The following is a 13717-nucleotide window of genomic DNA, read 5'->3' as shown; positions in this document are numbered from 1 at the left end:
CTGTGCTCTCTGCCTGGCTGTGTGAAGGCACACTGCTTTGTCTTTTATGGTCTCTTCTGTTTAAACATTGGAGTTCTCTGGACTTTTCCCCAGGACCATTTCCCTCCACTTTTGCCCCTGTGGCTTTTGTGGTCTCATCCCTTTCTTGGGGCCTTAGCCACACACCTGCATTTGAAGTCCAAGCCCTCATCTTTCTCTCCAGGAACAGTATTGTACTTCTGGATGTTGGTATCTTGTTCCGAGTGAGCACAGAGTCCTCAAATTCACTGTAGCCCAGACTGAACTGGACCCACTCTCCTTTCTTTAACCAACCCACCTCGTTCTCTGACGTTACTGATGGTGGCGGCTCAACTTGGAAGCTGAAGGCTCATTCTGATGGTTTTCTTCCTCTCTCCCATCCACCCCTGGGTTGGTTGACTTCTGAAACTATAGGCCAAATTTGCCTGGTTTGGGACTATAGGAATCACACCGTTGTTATTTTTGTGTGGCATTTTTTTTATCATCTTCTGGCCCAGTCATTGTCTCAGTAACCCTGACAATGCTCTCGTTTGTCCTCAGAGATGCTGCCCTTTCCAGATTTGTGATTTCGTCCCCGGGTAATGTCCTTTAGCCTCTCCCGCTGGCCTCCCTGGTAATGTCCTTCCTTCAGCCTCTCCTGCTGGCCTCCACAGCTCTTGTCATTGGAGGGTACCACAAAGGTCTTGACTAGGACCAAGCTGGGCTTCCATGTTGCTGCTGTGTGGTGCAGATTTGCATTCCAGCCAAAGATAGGTGAGAGGCTTGATACCTACCTTTCCTGGTCTTTGATTTTTTTTTTTTTACCTTTAGAAAGTTACATTGATTTATTCTGCATGTGTGCATGTAGGGGCATAGAGGCACCCATACCGTGTGTGTGGCTGTCAGAGGAAAACTTTCAAGAGTTAGGTCTCTCCTTATATCAGGTACGTCCCCAGGATTGAACTCAGGTCATCAGACTTGACATTGTGCCTTTGCCCACTGAGCCATTTCTGGCCCTTGGCACTCCAGTTATTTGTGATGCCAATGCTGGTTTGCGCCAATACCCGCACTTCTAAGTTTCTCAGCCATTGTTCGTGTAGGATTTTCAAGCGTGTTGTTTCCTTCTGTGCTGTAGTCCCGCCAGTGGGAACTAAATGAAGTTGCCCTTTTTGGTGAGTGGCAAGATGTGTTTTAAGTTGTTCTAAACTCATGTGTTAAAAATATTTCATGGGCTTTGACAAGTCACAGCGTCTTTTGGAGGCCAATGCAAAAAGCCATAAATGGGAGTGTTTTAAGAATAGTTTCAACATTTTTTTGCATCTGACTTTGATTATTAAGTCATAACAAATGATTTTTTATGTGTAAAGGAATCATTCCTAGCACTTCTGTTTTCTCCCTCTCATCTTCTGATTTCTTTTTCCCTTGAAGGAAGTTTTTAAATTAAAAAAAAAAAATGTGTTTTTCAAATGTTTGATTGAGATGTTTGCATAGAATCCTTGAAGCGGGTTAGAAGGTAAAATCACAGGTCGTAATGAGAGTATTTTATAATGAAAATGCTTACCGACTCTTAAATATAGCTTGTCAGGGAAGGGCGGAAGTGAACCTAGCTGTTACAGTTTGTTCCAGGAAAGGCACCTTGGATGGATGCCATCTATTGGTACAAAGATGTTCTATGATTCCAGTTTTATTTGCTATATTTAACCTTTCCCAAAATGATTATTTTAAAAAAGTGTGTATAATAAACTTTAAAAAAACAAATCACAGTTCCTTGAGTTAGTTGAAAATAGGCAATTCTTTCCTTCCAAAGCTGTTGCTTTTGTTGACATGAACATCTGAGTGGGATCTCCTCCCACGAGGTGGCTCGCCCTAACCAGCTGCTTTCCCGATGAGCTGCCGCTGGTCCCCCTAATGTGACTGTCGTCAAGAGAACAGTCCTGAAGGCTTCTTCAGTCGTTCCTGACACCTGAGAGCAGCCAGGTGACGAGTGTGCGCCCTGTGCCTGGCTCCTTCCTCCTCGCGTTACACCGCTTCACAAGCCTGCAGAACGGTGTGCACGGAAGGCTGTGCCACACGTGCGGATGCAGGACCAAAACTGAGGAAAGCTGATCCCTTGGCTTAGGTGTCTGATGTGGAAACATCACCAGAACTGTTCTCACAAGCCGTCAGTGAGTTCTTAACCATATAATTAAGAGAGAAAATATCTCGTGTTGAACTTTAAACAAACATTAAGGAAATGTAACGGACCAACTTAGTTTGTTAATTTATGGCTTAGAGGGTAAATTTGGATATGTAAAGGTTGACTTTTTTCTTTTTTTCAATAGGAGACACGACAGTGTTGGGGAGAGATCTTATTTTTCAGTCTTCCCAGGTAAAGGTCTTGGCAGCTAGGATGTGGGAGTTGTTACTGTGACGTCACCCTCTGTGTGCAAAGAGGTCATCCTTCCAGGGTCCCCACCTTATGCCTTTTATAAACACCGTGTTTAACTTGGAAGTGAAAAACGTTGTTCTTGGCAACATCCTTATAGCACAAGTTGGAACCGCAGGGGCCTCCATGCCAGCTGCTGACCAGGAGCAGGACTACGGAGAATATGTTTGCACCTGGCTTTGACACTGCTGGGAATGCCAATCAGTCTTTGAAAAACTGTGGCTCGAGGATGGCCCGTGTCAGAATTGCACAGGTTCGTTCTTGACAACACAGATTCCCAACACCTCTCCTGTTCTGATGGTGCAGGAGTCCCAGAGGATTTTAGCGTGTGTGCAATCAAATTTGAAAACCATTCCTTCGTGTCATAAAAATCTGCAAAATATGTTTGACTCAGACTCATACATATACTATGCAAAATTCTAATGCTGATTCCGAACGTGCTCGCTGATGCAAATATGTTGGGTCTCCTGGTGCGTGCTTTCAGCAGTGCCTCTCTTGGATGTGTTTCTAGGCTAGCTGCCCTCTCAATCCTATGTAAAGCTTCACTGGAAAAAGACAGTGTTTCCATTTTGCAGATCAAGAGAATGGATTCAAATAAAATGATTGACATTATTCACTGGTTTCATTTGAATTGCAGAGTCTTGCACGCCTAAAACCTATGCTCATATCCATCCTGGCTTCCAATAGTTCTGTATTTGGGATAAGAGACAGCATAGCGTCTCTGACCAAGGTTGGTGCTTCTGTTTTGCATTTGACATCAGTCAGTGGAGAGATGCATAGCTGGCCAAAGGGCTGATAATAAGAGATTGGATGCTTGGTCCTAAATTAGCGTCTGTTTTACCCCCGTCCCCAACACACGTATACACAACACTGCCAATACCAACACCAATGCTTGGGACATCAGAGAAAAGAAGGCAGAAAGAACTTAAGAACTGAAGGGTGGGAGGAGCGTTACGAAGAACTGAAGGGTGGGAGGAGCATTACGAAATCTTCTCTTATGGACAAGATGCGGCTGTTGGGAATCGTGAACTCACGTGAACTGTGGTTACCTGCGCTAGACCTAGACAGAGGTCCAGCTAGCCATAATGTGGCGCAGACAACTTCTGTCTCTTTGCCGCCCAGGTCAGGGGCTGAAGTGGCAAGTCTGGAGAGAGTTTGTAGATGGGTGGTCATGGATACTACGAACGCCTCTGGGAAATTCTTCATAGGTAATGGTCATTCTTTATTATTGAATTTGGTTGCTTGCCACTTTCTAAGCTAAATTTTAAAGACCATGTATTTCATGTATTTAGATTTTAAATCTTAATTTTGATTTTTTTTTTAAATCAGAGATCTTTCTAATTTATGTAGAAATGGGATTTGGAAATCTGAAAACAGAGTGAGGAGAGGAATGTTTCTCTGACTGCTTTCCAAACACAAAGGCAGAGGGAGAAGCTACCAATCAAAAGTGCAACAGAGGCAGGCCCATGCCAGGAAGTTCCAATAGTGTGTACTGGTGATGTCAGACTCCAGCACGCTGGGCTCGTAAACACAGAGGAGATCCATAAAGGCTTTTTCCATCCTGGTCTGCAAACCTTGGTGCTGGCTTGCGTTGGCTGGTAGCATGAAGGAAGCTGGTGAGATACTGAAGGACTCCGTTGTCACATTGTGTTATAATCTGAGGATTTGTGTCTTAGCTTTCCCCTGCCTTACTGCCAGGAAGCATCCTGCCAGCTTCGGGGAATAAGCTCCTTTAGTTAAATGGTGTCTTTAATTTTCTAAGATTAATCCATTCAACGGCCACAAACCACAAGGCTTCCCACAGGCATCCTTCAGAATCGATAGTTTTGAATGCTAAAGACTCTAAAAGTAATCAATTGAGGTGTCAGAAAGGGATCGGGTGCTGGGGAGGAAAGACTGGTTTTCATTCTTTTGACATTAGCCTTTTCTGTCTCTCCCTGTGGTCTGGTACTTCAGATTCCTAGAGCTTGCCCTCCCTCCCAGACCCTCCCCACACTGGGGTCACCCTGACCCTCTGCATTTCTGGGAAGTGCTGTACTGCTGCTCAAGGTTGGGCCTCTGCCTGGCCCTCCCCAAAGTCACCTCCCTCCCCTCCAAAGCCAGCTGCCTGTCTGCACCCTTCAGGGCTCAGGTCTCACTGCTTCTTGGAGTGACCTTCTGTCTGTGGATCAGGTCACGTGTGCAGCAGCTGGCTCTTTGGGCCGTCTTTTTCTCCTGCATAGAACATACTCTCGTTATAATATTATCGTTGTATACTTAACGTTTCTTCTTTACAAAGGGAGGAACACACCATCCATCCACGCCTAGTACCCCAGGAAGTCACTCTCTCACAGCCAATTAAAACGCAATGGGGACCCATAAATGAGTCTCCCTATTTTGATGCTATTATTGAGTTTGTTGGCTTTCTTCATAAGCAATGGTAGGTTGGAGAAAGAAAGAGCCCAGAAGATTCTGGGCCCTGCTACTGATAGACCTTCTCAGTGGAGTTGTTCACTGTGGTTAACCAGTTGCTGCGTCTGTCTGAGCTGCCTGTGTTTTCTCAGTTCCCTCTTAGGGCTAGCTTATCTGCATGCCGTGGAGTGACCTAAGCTCCAGCATTGCTATCTTCCCACACCCTGCACTTCCAAGTTCTCTCTTGTCCATTGGGAATTTGTTTCTGCTCTATTTGCAGAGTTAGGTATACAGTAGAGTTTTTAATGTTTTATTTTTTAGTATGTGTATGCATGTGCGTCTTGTCTCTGAGTGCAAGTGCCCTCAGAAGCCAAAGGCACTAGATCCTCCAGTGCTGGAGGTTGTGAGACACCTGACATGGGTACTGGGGACTTAATGTGAATCTTTTGCAAGAGCCACCAACACTCTTAACTCCTGAGCTACTTTTCCAGCCTGTAGTAAAATTTCAATCATTATGATAGTAGCTTATGCTAGGGGCAAATAGGATCCTGTATATGGGCAAGCCTGTTGGATACTGGTAACTCACAGATGGAGCAGAACCTATATATCAGGTGAAGTAAGTATTCTATGTATTTGGAAGGCCAGGGGTCATGGCTTGGGAGACCTTACCCAGCTCTGTGCACCTCCCGGTTACCCAAGGAGAATCTGCTGGTCCATCACCACAAAATAGCCAAGAGCTCAAGGTTTTGAGCTGTTTGGGGGCGGGAATAAACTCAGAGATGCTCCGTTATTAAGTCTGTTGTCAATTGGCTGCAGCCTCCTTTGATGACAACAAAGGGAATGAATTAGTATTTCCTGTTGGTCTCTTTCACTGGTCTGTGGGTGACTGGGGCCACTGTGAACCCGTTGGCAAGTTAGGTTGCTGAAACTTTGGAGAGCATTGCTTGGCGAGGCACAGTGACGTAACAGCCTTGGCTTTGGGGACTGTTTAGATCTGATTTCAAGTCGTTCCAGAGTTGGGCTGCCGTAGCATGGATCTCACTCTCCTGTGGATCTCACTCTCCTGTTGGCTTCATCCTTAGAGCGGGATGGTCACACTCCAGAAAGTTGCTTTGCCACGATGGTTTGTTTCGTCCTAGCTCAGGCTAGCCTCAAGCTTGAGCTCCCCGTGTGGCTCCATTCTTGAAATACTAATGGGTCTGAACTGTGTTACAAGGGTAACAGCGATAGCCTGTACTGTGTTGGCAGTCTCTTAAGATCCCTTTTGTTTGGATGTTGTTAAATAGTCTATGGCTCTTGAGGGGGAGCGTCGTCAACCATGTGGGAATATACAGACACAGACACATTACAGACATACACACACGGGGGGGGGGGGGGGGGGGGGGAGGCTGACTTGACCGATCCACACTGCTCCTCAGCGTATGAAGGGCTCATCAGCCTGCTCCACAGATACTCTCTCAGGCTTATTCAATGCTGCTGTGTTCCCAATGGTTGGGAAAAGGAAACAAACCAAGTGGCCCTCAATCGATGAACAGATCATGAGAACAGGAATCCTACACACTATGAGACAAATATTCAGCTGTAAAGAAAGAATGAAATCATGAAATTTTCAGGTAAATGGATGAACTATAAAAATACCACATTGAGCGAGGTAACCCGGTCCCAGAAGGACAAACATCACACTTCCTCCCTCATCGGAGTCTCCTAGCTCCAAATCTTCAGATGTGAAGATGTCACAGAACCTGGAGTAACTGCAGGAACCAGGGAAGCAGAAAGGGACCATGGGTAGGGGAGAAATAAGAGAAGGGTAGGGTGCAATCAATTTGAAAGGGGGTAAGGGGACCTTTAATTAGGGAGGAGAGAGGGAAGTTAACACAGGAAGGGAGGACGGGGGGAGCAACAGAAAGAAAGTCTGAGTTACTCTATTCTCTACCTACCTAACATTACATGTGGGGCATGTAAGTCTTGGCACGAGTTATATTGATTACTGTAGCCATGTATCCATTAAAAGGAAGGTCAGGAAATAACGTCTGAATTGATGACTGCTTGGAGATTTCATTAAAGCCATATGATGTTTGCAAAGGCTTTAGTACTTTTTAATAATTCGAGATGATAAGTCTACAGATTCCACTCTGGACTGATTGGTTAGGCCACTCCAAGCCCCTTCCCTAGCCTCAGGGAGGGCCATAGGCTGATAAAAGGGAGCCGCGGACTGGAGATCCCAGACAGAAGCTTCTCTCTTCTGAGTCTCTCAGACTGCAGGCTCCCCTGTGCGACAGCAGGCGGTCCCTTTGACCACAGCCTGCTGTGTGTGTGAGTGAGTGTGTGCCTGGCTCACTCCCTGGAATTCTCCCATGGAAAAGCAAAGGAAGGAAGCTGAGGGGAGGATGGGGCGATTGCATCCTGTCCCCTTTCCAGGGAGTGGCCACAACTGCCCCAGCAGAAGGGACATAAAGTGACAGACTTTGTCACTTTGGATACCCGAGCAGTAACAAGACTTGGTGTGTGGCCAGGGTGGCTCAGTGTTTTTCTTAGCTGGACGGGACTATTCTGTCAAGGTCACTGCTAGTCCTACCTAGTATTCCATTTGTAGAGCATCCGAGGAAACGGGGAGAGGCACGGGGTATCAGCAAAGTGGACCTGGCGTGCTCCGAGAGCCACCCAAGGACACCAGACTGGCCGTGGCTTTGGTTCCGGCTGCCGTGTGATGGAACTGTCAAGTGGTTAGACCAGGTGCACCGCTTTAAGTAGAATGTGCCTTTTCCCTCTTATACCTGCTTTGAGCTGACGGATCCTGCCGCGCAAAGGCAGAGGGGAACTCTCTGTGACTATTAAAGGTAAGCTATAGGAAAATTCTGTGGAATGAATTTCACTCCTACCTGACATCTGCTCTGTTTGGGTGTCTGTCCTCTCTGCCTTTCACTCTGAGAAGTTCCTTAATGTAGTCCTCTCCGTGGGTAATGGGTGGTTATTAGCAAACTGGGTGGTGTGTTTGTCGCATTGAGTTAATTAACAACTCAATGCAGGAGAGCAGGCCTGGGGTTAAGACTGGAAACCTCTGTAGTAAATAGGAAGTCCCATCATTGAATTCTAGAGCCCCACCCCCACCCCAGTTTGAGGGGATTGCTTTACTTGAGAGGTAAATACTGCTCCCTCCAAGAGTGCTTTTGAAAGTGGCCGAGATTGAGTTTTAAAAATATATATATATATCAGAATGGATTATCTGCCCCTGGAGGAGGTTATTATTTTTTTTTAATGAAATTTAAAGCGCTCTTCTTTCAGGGAACGAGGTGTGAGCATCCATTTATTTTCAAAGAAAATGGTCTGTGGGCAAGCATGTGGAGACCATGGATTTAACGATAATCTTAAAATTAAAAATAAAGAGGATTATCTTTGACACAAGGGAGTAGACAGACAGAGACACACAGAGAGAAACAGGATTTTACGTATTCCAGGCTGGCCTTGATGTGCTAGATAGCCAAGGATGAGTTTGAACTTACGATGCTCTGCCTGTTTCCTGAGTACCGGGCTTAACAGATGTTGACACTGTGCCTAGTTTATGTGATTCCAGAGACCAAACCTAGAGCTTTATGTGCGAGGCAAGGACTCTTTCCCGTTGACTTTTGTTTCTGCCTCTGGAAATTATCTTGTTTAATAATTAGAATAAAGAAAGGGGGATATGTAATCAAAACCCACAATCATTCCTGGTGACTTTCTATACACATACTGCTGAAAAAAATCAATCTGTTTCCTTGTATGGGGAGAGGAGAGCGCCTCCAAGTGGTTCTTGGGGGACTTGATTTAAGACTCCTGAGGCACCGAGTGACATCTATTGCAGAACCAGTCAGGTCTACCAAGTTGTATGCTTCGGGGACAGTTTCCGATTACTGCACAGCATACTGTCACCCAAGGACATGTCTTGGATGTGCAGCCTTGTGGCAAGTGTTTGTCAAGAAAGCAGAGGCTTTGGCTGGGGAGGTGGCCCTGCAAGTCTGAGTACCTGAGTTCAGATCCCCAGAACCAGAACCCGTGTCGGATGTGGGTGCCATAGCACATGCCTGTAACTCCAGTGCCGGGGCGGGGGGGGGGGGGACAAGAGGATTTATGGAGCTCACGGCTCAGCCATTCTAGCCAACTGGTGAGCTCCAGTTTCCATGGTAGAACCTGAAGCTCAAAAGATAAGGTACAGAGTGATTAACATAGTCTGTGTTGGTCTCCAATCTTCACCACCCCTTCCTAATCACTGATTCTTACCCTGATATCTGACTCCTGATTTTTTATTGATAAGATTAATTAGATAAATGCTTCCCTATGTGTGCCACAGTTTTCATATTGTCCCACACTTGACATACACACATACGAAGAGAAAGTTTCAGAAACAAAAATAACCATGCTTTTATTTTTATTTATATATATATTCAATGAGAAATTAGACAAAATTAAAAGCAAAAGCTGGAAAGCAGGGGGTGGGGGGAGAGAGAGCTGGATTAGTAGAGTACTTGTCTCCCAAGCATGTAGACTGGAGTTTGACCTCCAGAACCCTTGTTTAAAAAAAAAAAAGTCCTGGGTGTAATGGTGGTGTGTGCTTTCTATTGCTGAGTCTGCATGGAGACAGGACAATCCCTGGGGCTCACTAGCCAGCCAAAGGGTGAGCTGTAGGTGCGCTCTCTCTCTCTCTCTCTCTCTCTCTCTCTCTCTCTCTCTCTGTGTGTGTGTGTGTGTGTGTCTCAGTTGTTCCTTGATCCAAAAGAGGCCCTCTCTCTGTGTCTCAGTTGTTCCTTGATCCAAAAGAGGCCGAGACCCTCCTCTCTAAGCCCCACCCTACTACTTCCTGTCTCTCTCTCTCTCTCTCTCTCTCTCTCTCTCTCTCTCTCTCTCTCTCTCTCTCTCTCTCTCTCTCTCTCTCTCTCTCTCTCTCTCTCTCTCCCCTCAGGCCTCCAATACCTTATGGCTAATTTTGGTAGCTCTGCCCACTAATTCAAAGTAAACTTTATTGGCAGTCTCGGGAGTGTCAGAATGAGATCGAAACATCATATACGAACATAATCTTTGGAGCAAGGTCCTGGACTTGCTGTGTGGGGACTATAGTCCTTATCTTAGACCTGTTTCTTAACCTCCCTGACATTACCTCGGAGAGCTGGTGGTGGTTTAATGAGCTGACAGAATTAAAACAATAGAACAGTGCCTGGCTCCTGCCATTCTGTTTTTGTGTATCTAATTATGGCCACTTGTCCCACCAGAACAAAGGACAGAGCCTTTTCCATCTTTGTATCCCGTCTGAATCCTTACCACATGGACTACTACCCTTCAGATAGTGGGTACCCAATAAGTATTTGTTGAATTATGCTTTAACACATGTCGTTTTCTTTATCCTCTCTAGAATTGTTGTTTCCTTTTGGTTTTTTTTTTTTTTTTTTTGGTCTTAAATTGTTTAACTATGTCTGACCTGTTACTGTGTTGCCACAAATTCAAGCCTATAGAAAAGATTTTTCCTGCATTTTTTAATTATTGTTTTCGTTAATATACAAAATAATGGATTATGAGATGGATGTTCTCATACGTCGTTAAACTTTGCCCACACTCTCTCTGAATTCTTCTTTGTTCTTTCCAGCTCCCGCTGCTCTGCTTCCTTCTTTTAAATGGTCTTCATCTCCCTTCTGCTTCTGTTTCCCGTATGTTTGTATAAATGTATTAATGTTTATATGTGTTTCGCCTACATGTATGTATATACAACATGTGTATACCTGCTTCCTGCAAAACCCATAAGAGGGTGTTAGATCTCCTAGGACTGGAGTTATACATGGTTATGAGATGTTCTGTTGGTGCTGGGAATCAAAACCAGGTTCTCTACAAGTACTCTTAGCATTGAACTGACTCCCCAGCCCCTCCATAGTCCCGTTTATTGCAAGGGTGTCTCCAAACCCAGAGCTTGAAGTCCTGTCGTGAACTCTTAATTAGCCTGTTCCTCCCTCCCTCCCTCCCTCCCTCCCTTCCTCCCTCCCTTCCTCCCTCCTTCCCTTCCTCCCTCCCTCCCTTCCTCTCTCCCTCCCTCCCTCTCTCCCTCCTCCCTTCCTCCCTCCCTCCCTCCCTTTCTCCCTCCTCTCTCCCTCCCTCCCTTCCTCCCTCCTTCCATGTTGCTGTTTTGCTTTATGATACACCATTGTCCTTTCTTACCATCTCTAGTGTGTCTCTCAGAATATTGTTCTGTCTTCTAAAGTGTCCAGACAAGTAGCTCTAAGGCCACCCTGACCTAGGGGGTGAGTTTTCAGTGTGTGGCCTGAGACCTCCATGATCTCTGATCATGCCTGACATGTTCTTTTTTTTTTTTTTTCCATACAGAGAGGTTTTGTTGGCACCTAGGAAGGCTGGGTTTAAGAGAAAATGCTAGGTTTTCCAGTCCATGAGAAAGTTTGTTGGTGGTTTCTCGAAAGGTGTGATAAAATTGGTGATCCATTTGGTAGATTCTAAGGTGAAGACCCCTCCCCTCTGCTGTGGGCATCAGATCTCTGTCATGGTCCAGCGTTCAATGTCGGGGTGAGAGTCCAGCAACCCTGTGCTGCATGTCGTCAATCACGACTGTTCAGCCGAGCCGTGCAGTCTCTGCTGAAGGTGTGAGCCTTGCCCAGACATGGAGTAGCGGCTTTCGTTCAAATCCTAACTAGGTTGAATGCCCAATTCCTGGACGTAGGCACCACTGAACCTGCTTCTGTGTGGAGTCAGAGTTGTTCTCAATTTATGTCCAAGGGGTAAATTGAAAATTATCTTATGTTCATTTTCCTATCTCCCCCCCCCAATACAGAGAGAAGCAAAATTACTTTGAAACAAAGGGATATTTGTAAGCATGACTTTTCATTTTCCTGACACAGACTATCATGAAAATCTTTCTCCGTAAATTTCATGTTTAACTCCCCTGAGTTGGTTAGCACTATAGTGGGGTCTTTGAGAAGGGTTTGCCTGTTTGTTTTGCTTTATCTCTAGAATCTGGGGGTAGGAAGAGCTTAGAGATATTCATGTAGATATAGAAGCATTTCAAAATCCAACATATATTTGGAAATGTTTGAGATGACTTATCATATTTCCTACATATCATTATAGTAAAAGATAATTTATTGTAGGTTTTCTGTAAATCCAAAGCTTGTATATAGTAAAAATTAACCTTTTATAAATAACTTTCATGCTCATCTCTGTCACTGTTTTTGGGTTTTCATAGTATTTGGAGAATAGAGTTTAAAGATAGTCTTTACGATTACAGGCTAGCTTAATTCATTAAGTCTCAGATGGGCTAGGAGGTAGCCATTAGAAACAGCGGTCACTGGTGTCTGTCCTCTTTATTACCTTCTTTCTACTTATTTTAGAATATGTGCTGATCTTTGAGGTAAGAGGTGATGGGTTGTAATTAAGCTAAAAGTGTTTCTTTGGGTTTTTTTTGCCAGATGAGAATTCTCCAGCCAACTTCTGGGATTCTAAGAACAGGGGCGTCACTGGAACCCAAAAAGGACAAATTGTCTGGAGAATTGAGCCTGGACCCTACTTCATGGAACGTAAGTAACTGATAAGCATGATAATCTTAAAATTGAGTAATATGCATGTATGTTGAATGTATAGAGTCATATCTGAATGTTATTTTTAAAGGTTTTGGCTCTTATTCATATGTTTCTATCATGAAGCCCCATATTAGAAAATATTTTGCTTTAGATGGAGAGATGGCTCAGAGGTTAAGAGCATTCCCCACTCTTCCAAAGGTCCTGACTTCAATTCCCAGCAACCACATGGTGGCTCACAATCATCTGTAATGGGGTCTGGTGCCCTCTTCTGGCCTGCAGGCATACACACAAAATATTGTATACGTAATAAATCAATAAATAAATATAAAAAAAGAAAGTGCTCATCGGAGATTGAACATTTAATACTGGGCAATTAATGGTGACTTCATTAATTTTAGGAATCAGAAAGGATGGTTCAGTGTTTTGATTGACTTATGAATTTTGTTTGCTTTGAATATTCCTCATTTCTTACCAGCAGATGGTTACCTTTTGCGTGTAGGTCAACGGAGGACGGGTAAGGTAGTCTGTGCCGCCGCCAACGTCAGATGCTAACAATCAGAAATTAGATGCAGAGAATCAACTGTTATCCAGTCCATCCCGTGTTGTATTTGTGGATACAGATGCTAATATAGCACATAATCCATTTGAAATACTGTGTCTGTTGGCTTTTAGTAAAGTGTGACAGGGTGTGCTTACGTTCACTACTAAGACTCCGGAGGATACGGGGATTCTCAGGGTATTTTATGGAATGGTAAAAAAGCAGGTGAATAAAATAGGATTGGTGATTTGCTAGTTTACCAGTCAGTCCGGGTTAATTCAGGTATCTTCAGAAGTTTTCTTTCTTTAACAGATGGGAAAGCATGGGCTTTTTTTTTTCTAATTTTTTTTTATTAAAAATTTCCATCTCCTCCCCTCCTCCTCCCCCTTCCCTCCCCTCCCTTCCACCCATACCCCCACTCTGCCCCTCTCCAAGCCAAAGAGCCATCAGGGTTCCCTTCACTATGTTAAGTCCAAGGTCCTCCCAGCTCCCCCTAAGTCCAGGAAGGTGAGCAACCAAACTGACAAGGCTCACAGTGAGCCCGTCCATGCTGTAGAGTTCATGCTCATCGCCGTTGTCCTTGGTTTCTCAGTCCTCCTCCACCGTCAGCCACATTCAGAGAGTCCGGTTTGGTCCCCTGTTCCATCAGTCCCATTCCAACTGGACTTGGTGGTCTCCCATTAGATCTGTCCCACCGTCTCAATGGGTACACGCACTCCTCACGGTCCTGACTTCCTTGCTCATGATCTCCCTCCTTTTGCTCCTCATCAGGACCTTGGGAGCTCAGTCCGGTGCTTCTAGAGAAGATATATAAGAAGGTGA

General features: G+C 44.9%; 1 protein-coding gene across 2 annotated transcripts in view; it reads left to right on the top strand.

The window, feature by feature from the left end:
- Hecw2 (HECT, C2 and WW domain containing E3 ubiquitin protein ligase 2) overlaps window positions 1-13717 on the top strand; it is a 176112-nt gene that overhangs the window by 38508 nt on the left and 123887 nt on the right. The window contains exons 1-2 of one of the 2 annotated variants that reach the window (XM_038315560.1): window positions 7277-7650; window positions 12247-12354. In XM_038315560.1, coding sequence (XP_038171488.1) covers window positions 12348-12354 — 7 coding nt within the window. In that variant the 5' untranslated portion in view covers window positions 7277-7650; window positions 12247-12347. Of the gene's footprint in view, window positions 1-7276; window positions 7651-12246; window positions 12355-13717 lie in introns of those variants that run through there. The other variant, XM_038315559.1, reaches the window with a different exon arrangement.

This window comes from Arvicola amphibius, chromosome 18 (assembly GCF_903992535.2).
Source record: "Arvicola amphibius chromosome 18, mArvAmp1.2, whole genome shotgun sequence".
Classification (NCBI taxonomy): Eukaryota; Metazoa; Chordata; class Mammalia; order Rodentia; family Cricetidae; genus Arvicola; species Arvicola amphibius.
The sequence above is the reverse complement of the archived record's forward strand: the minus strand, read 5'-3'. Positions and strand labels throughout refer to the sequence as shown.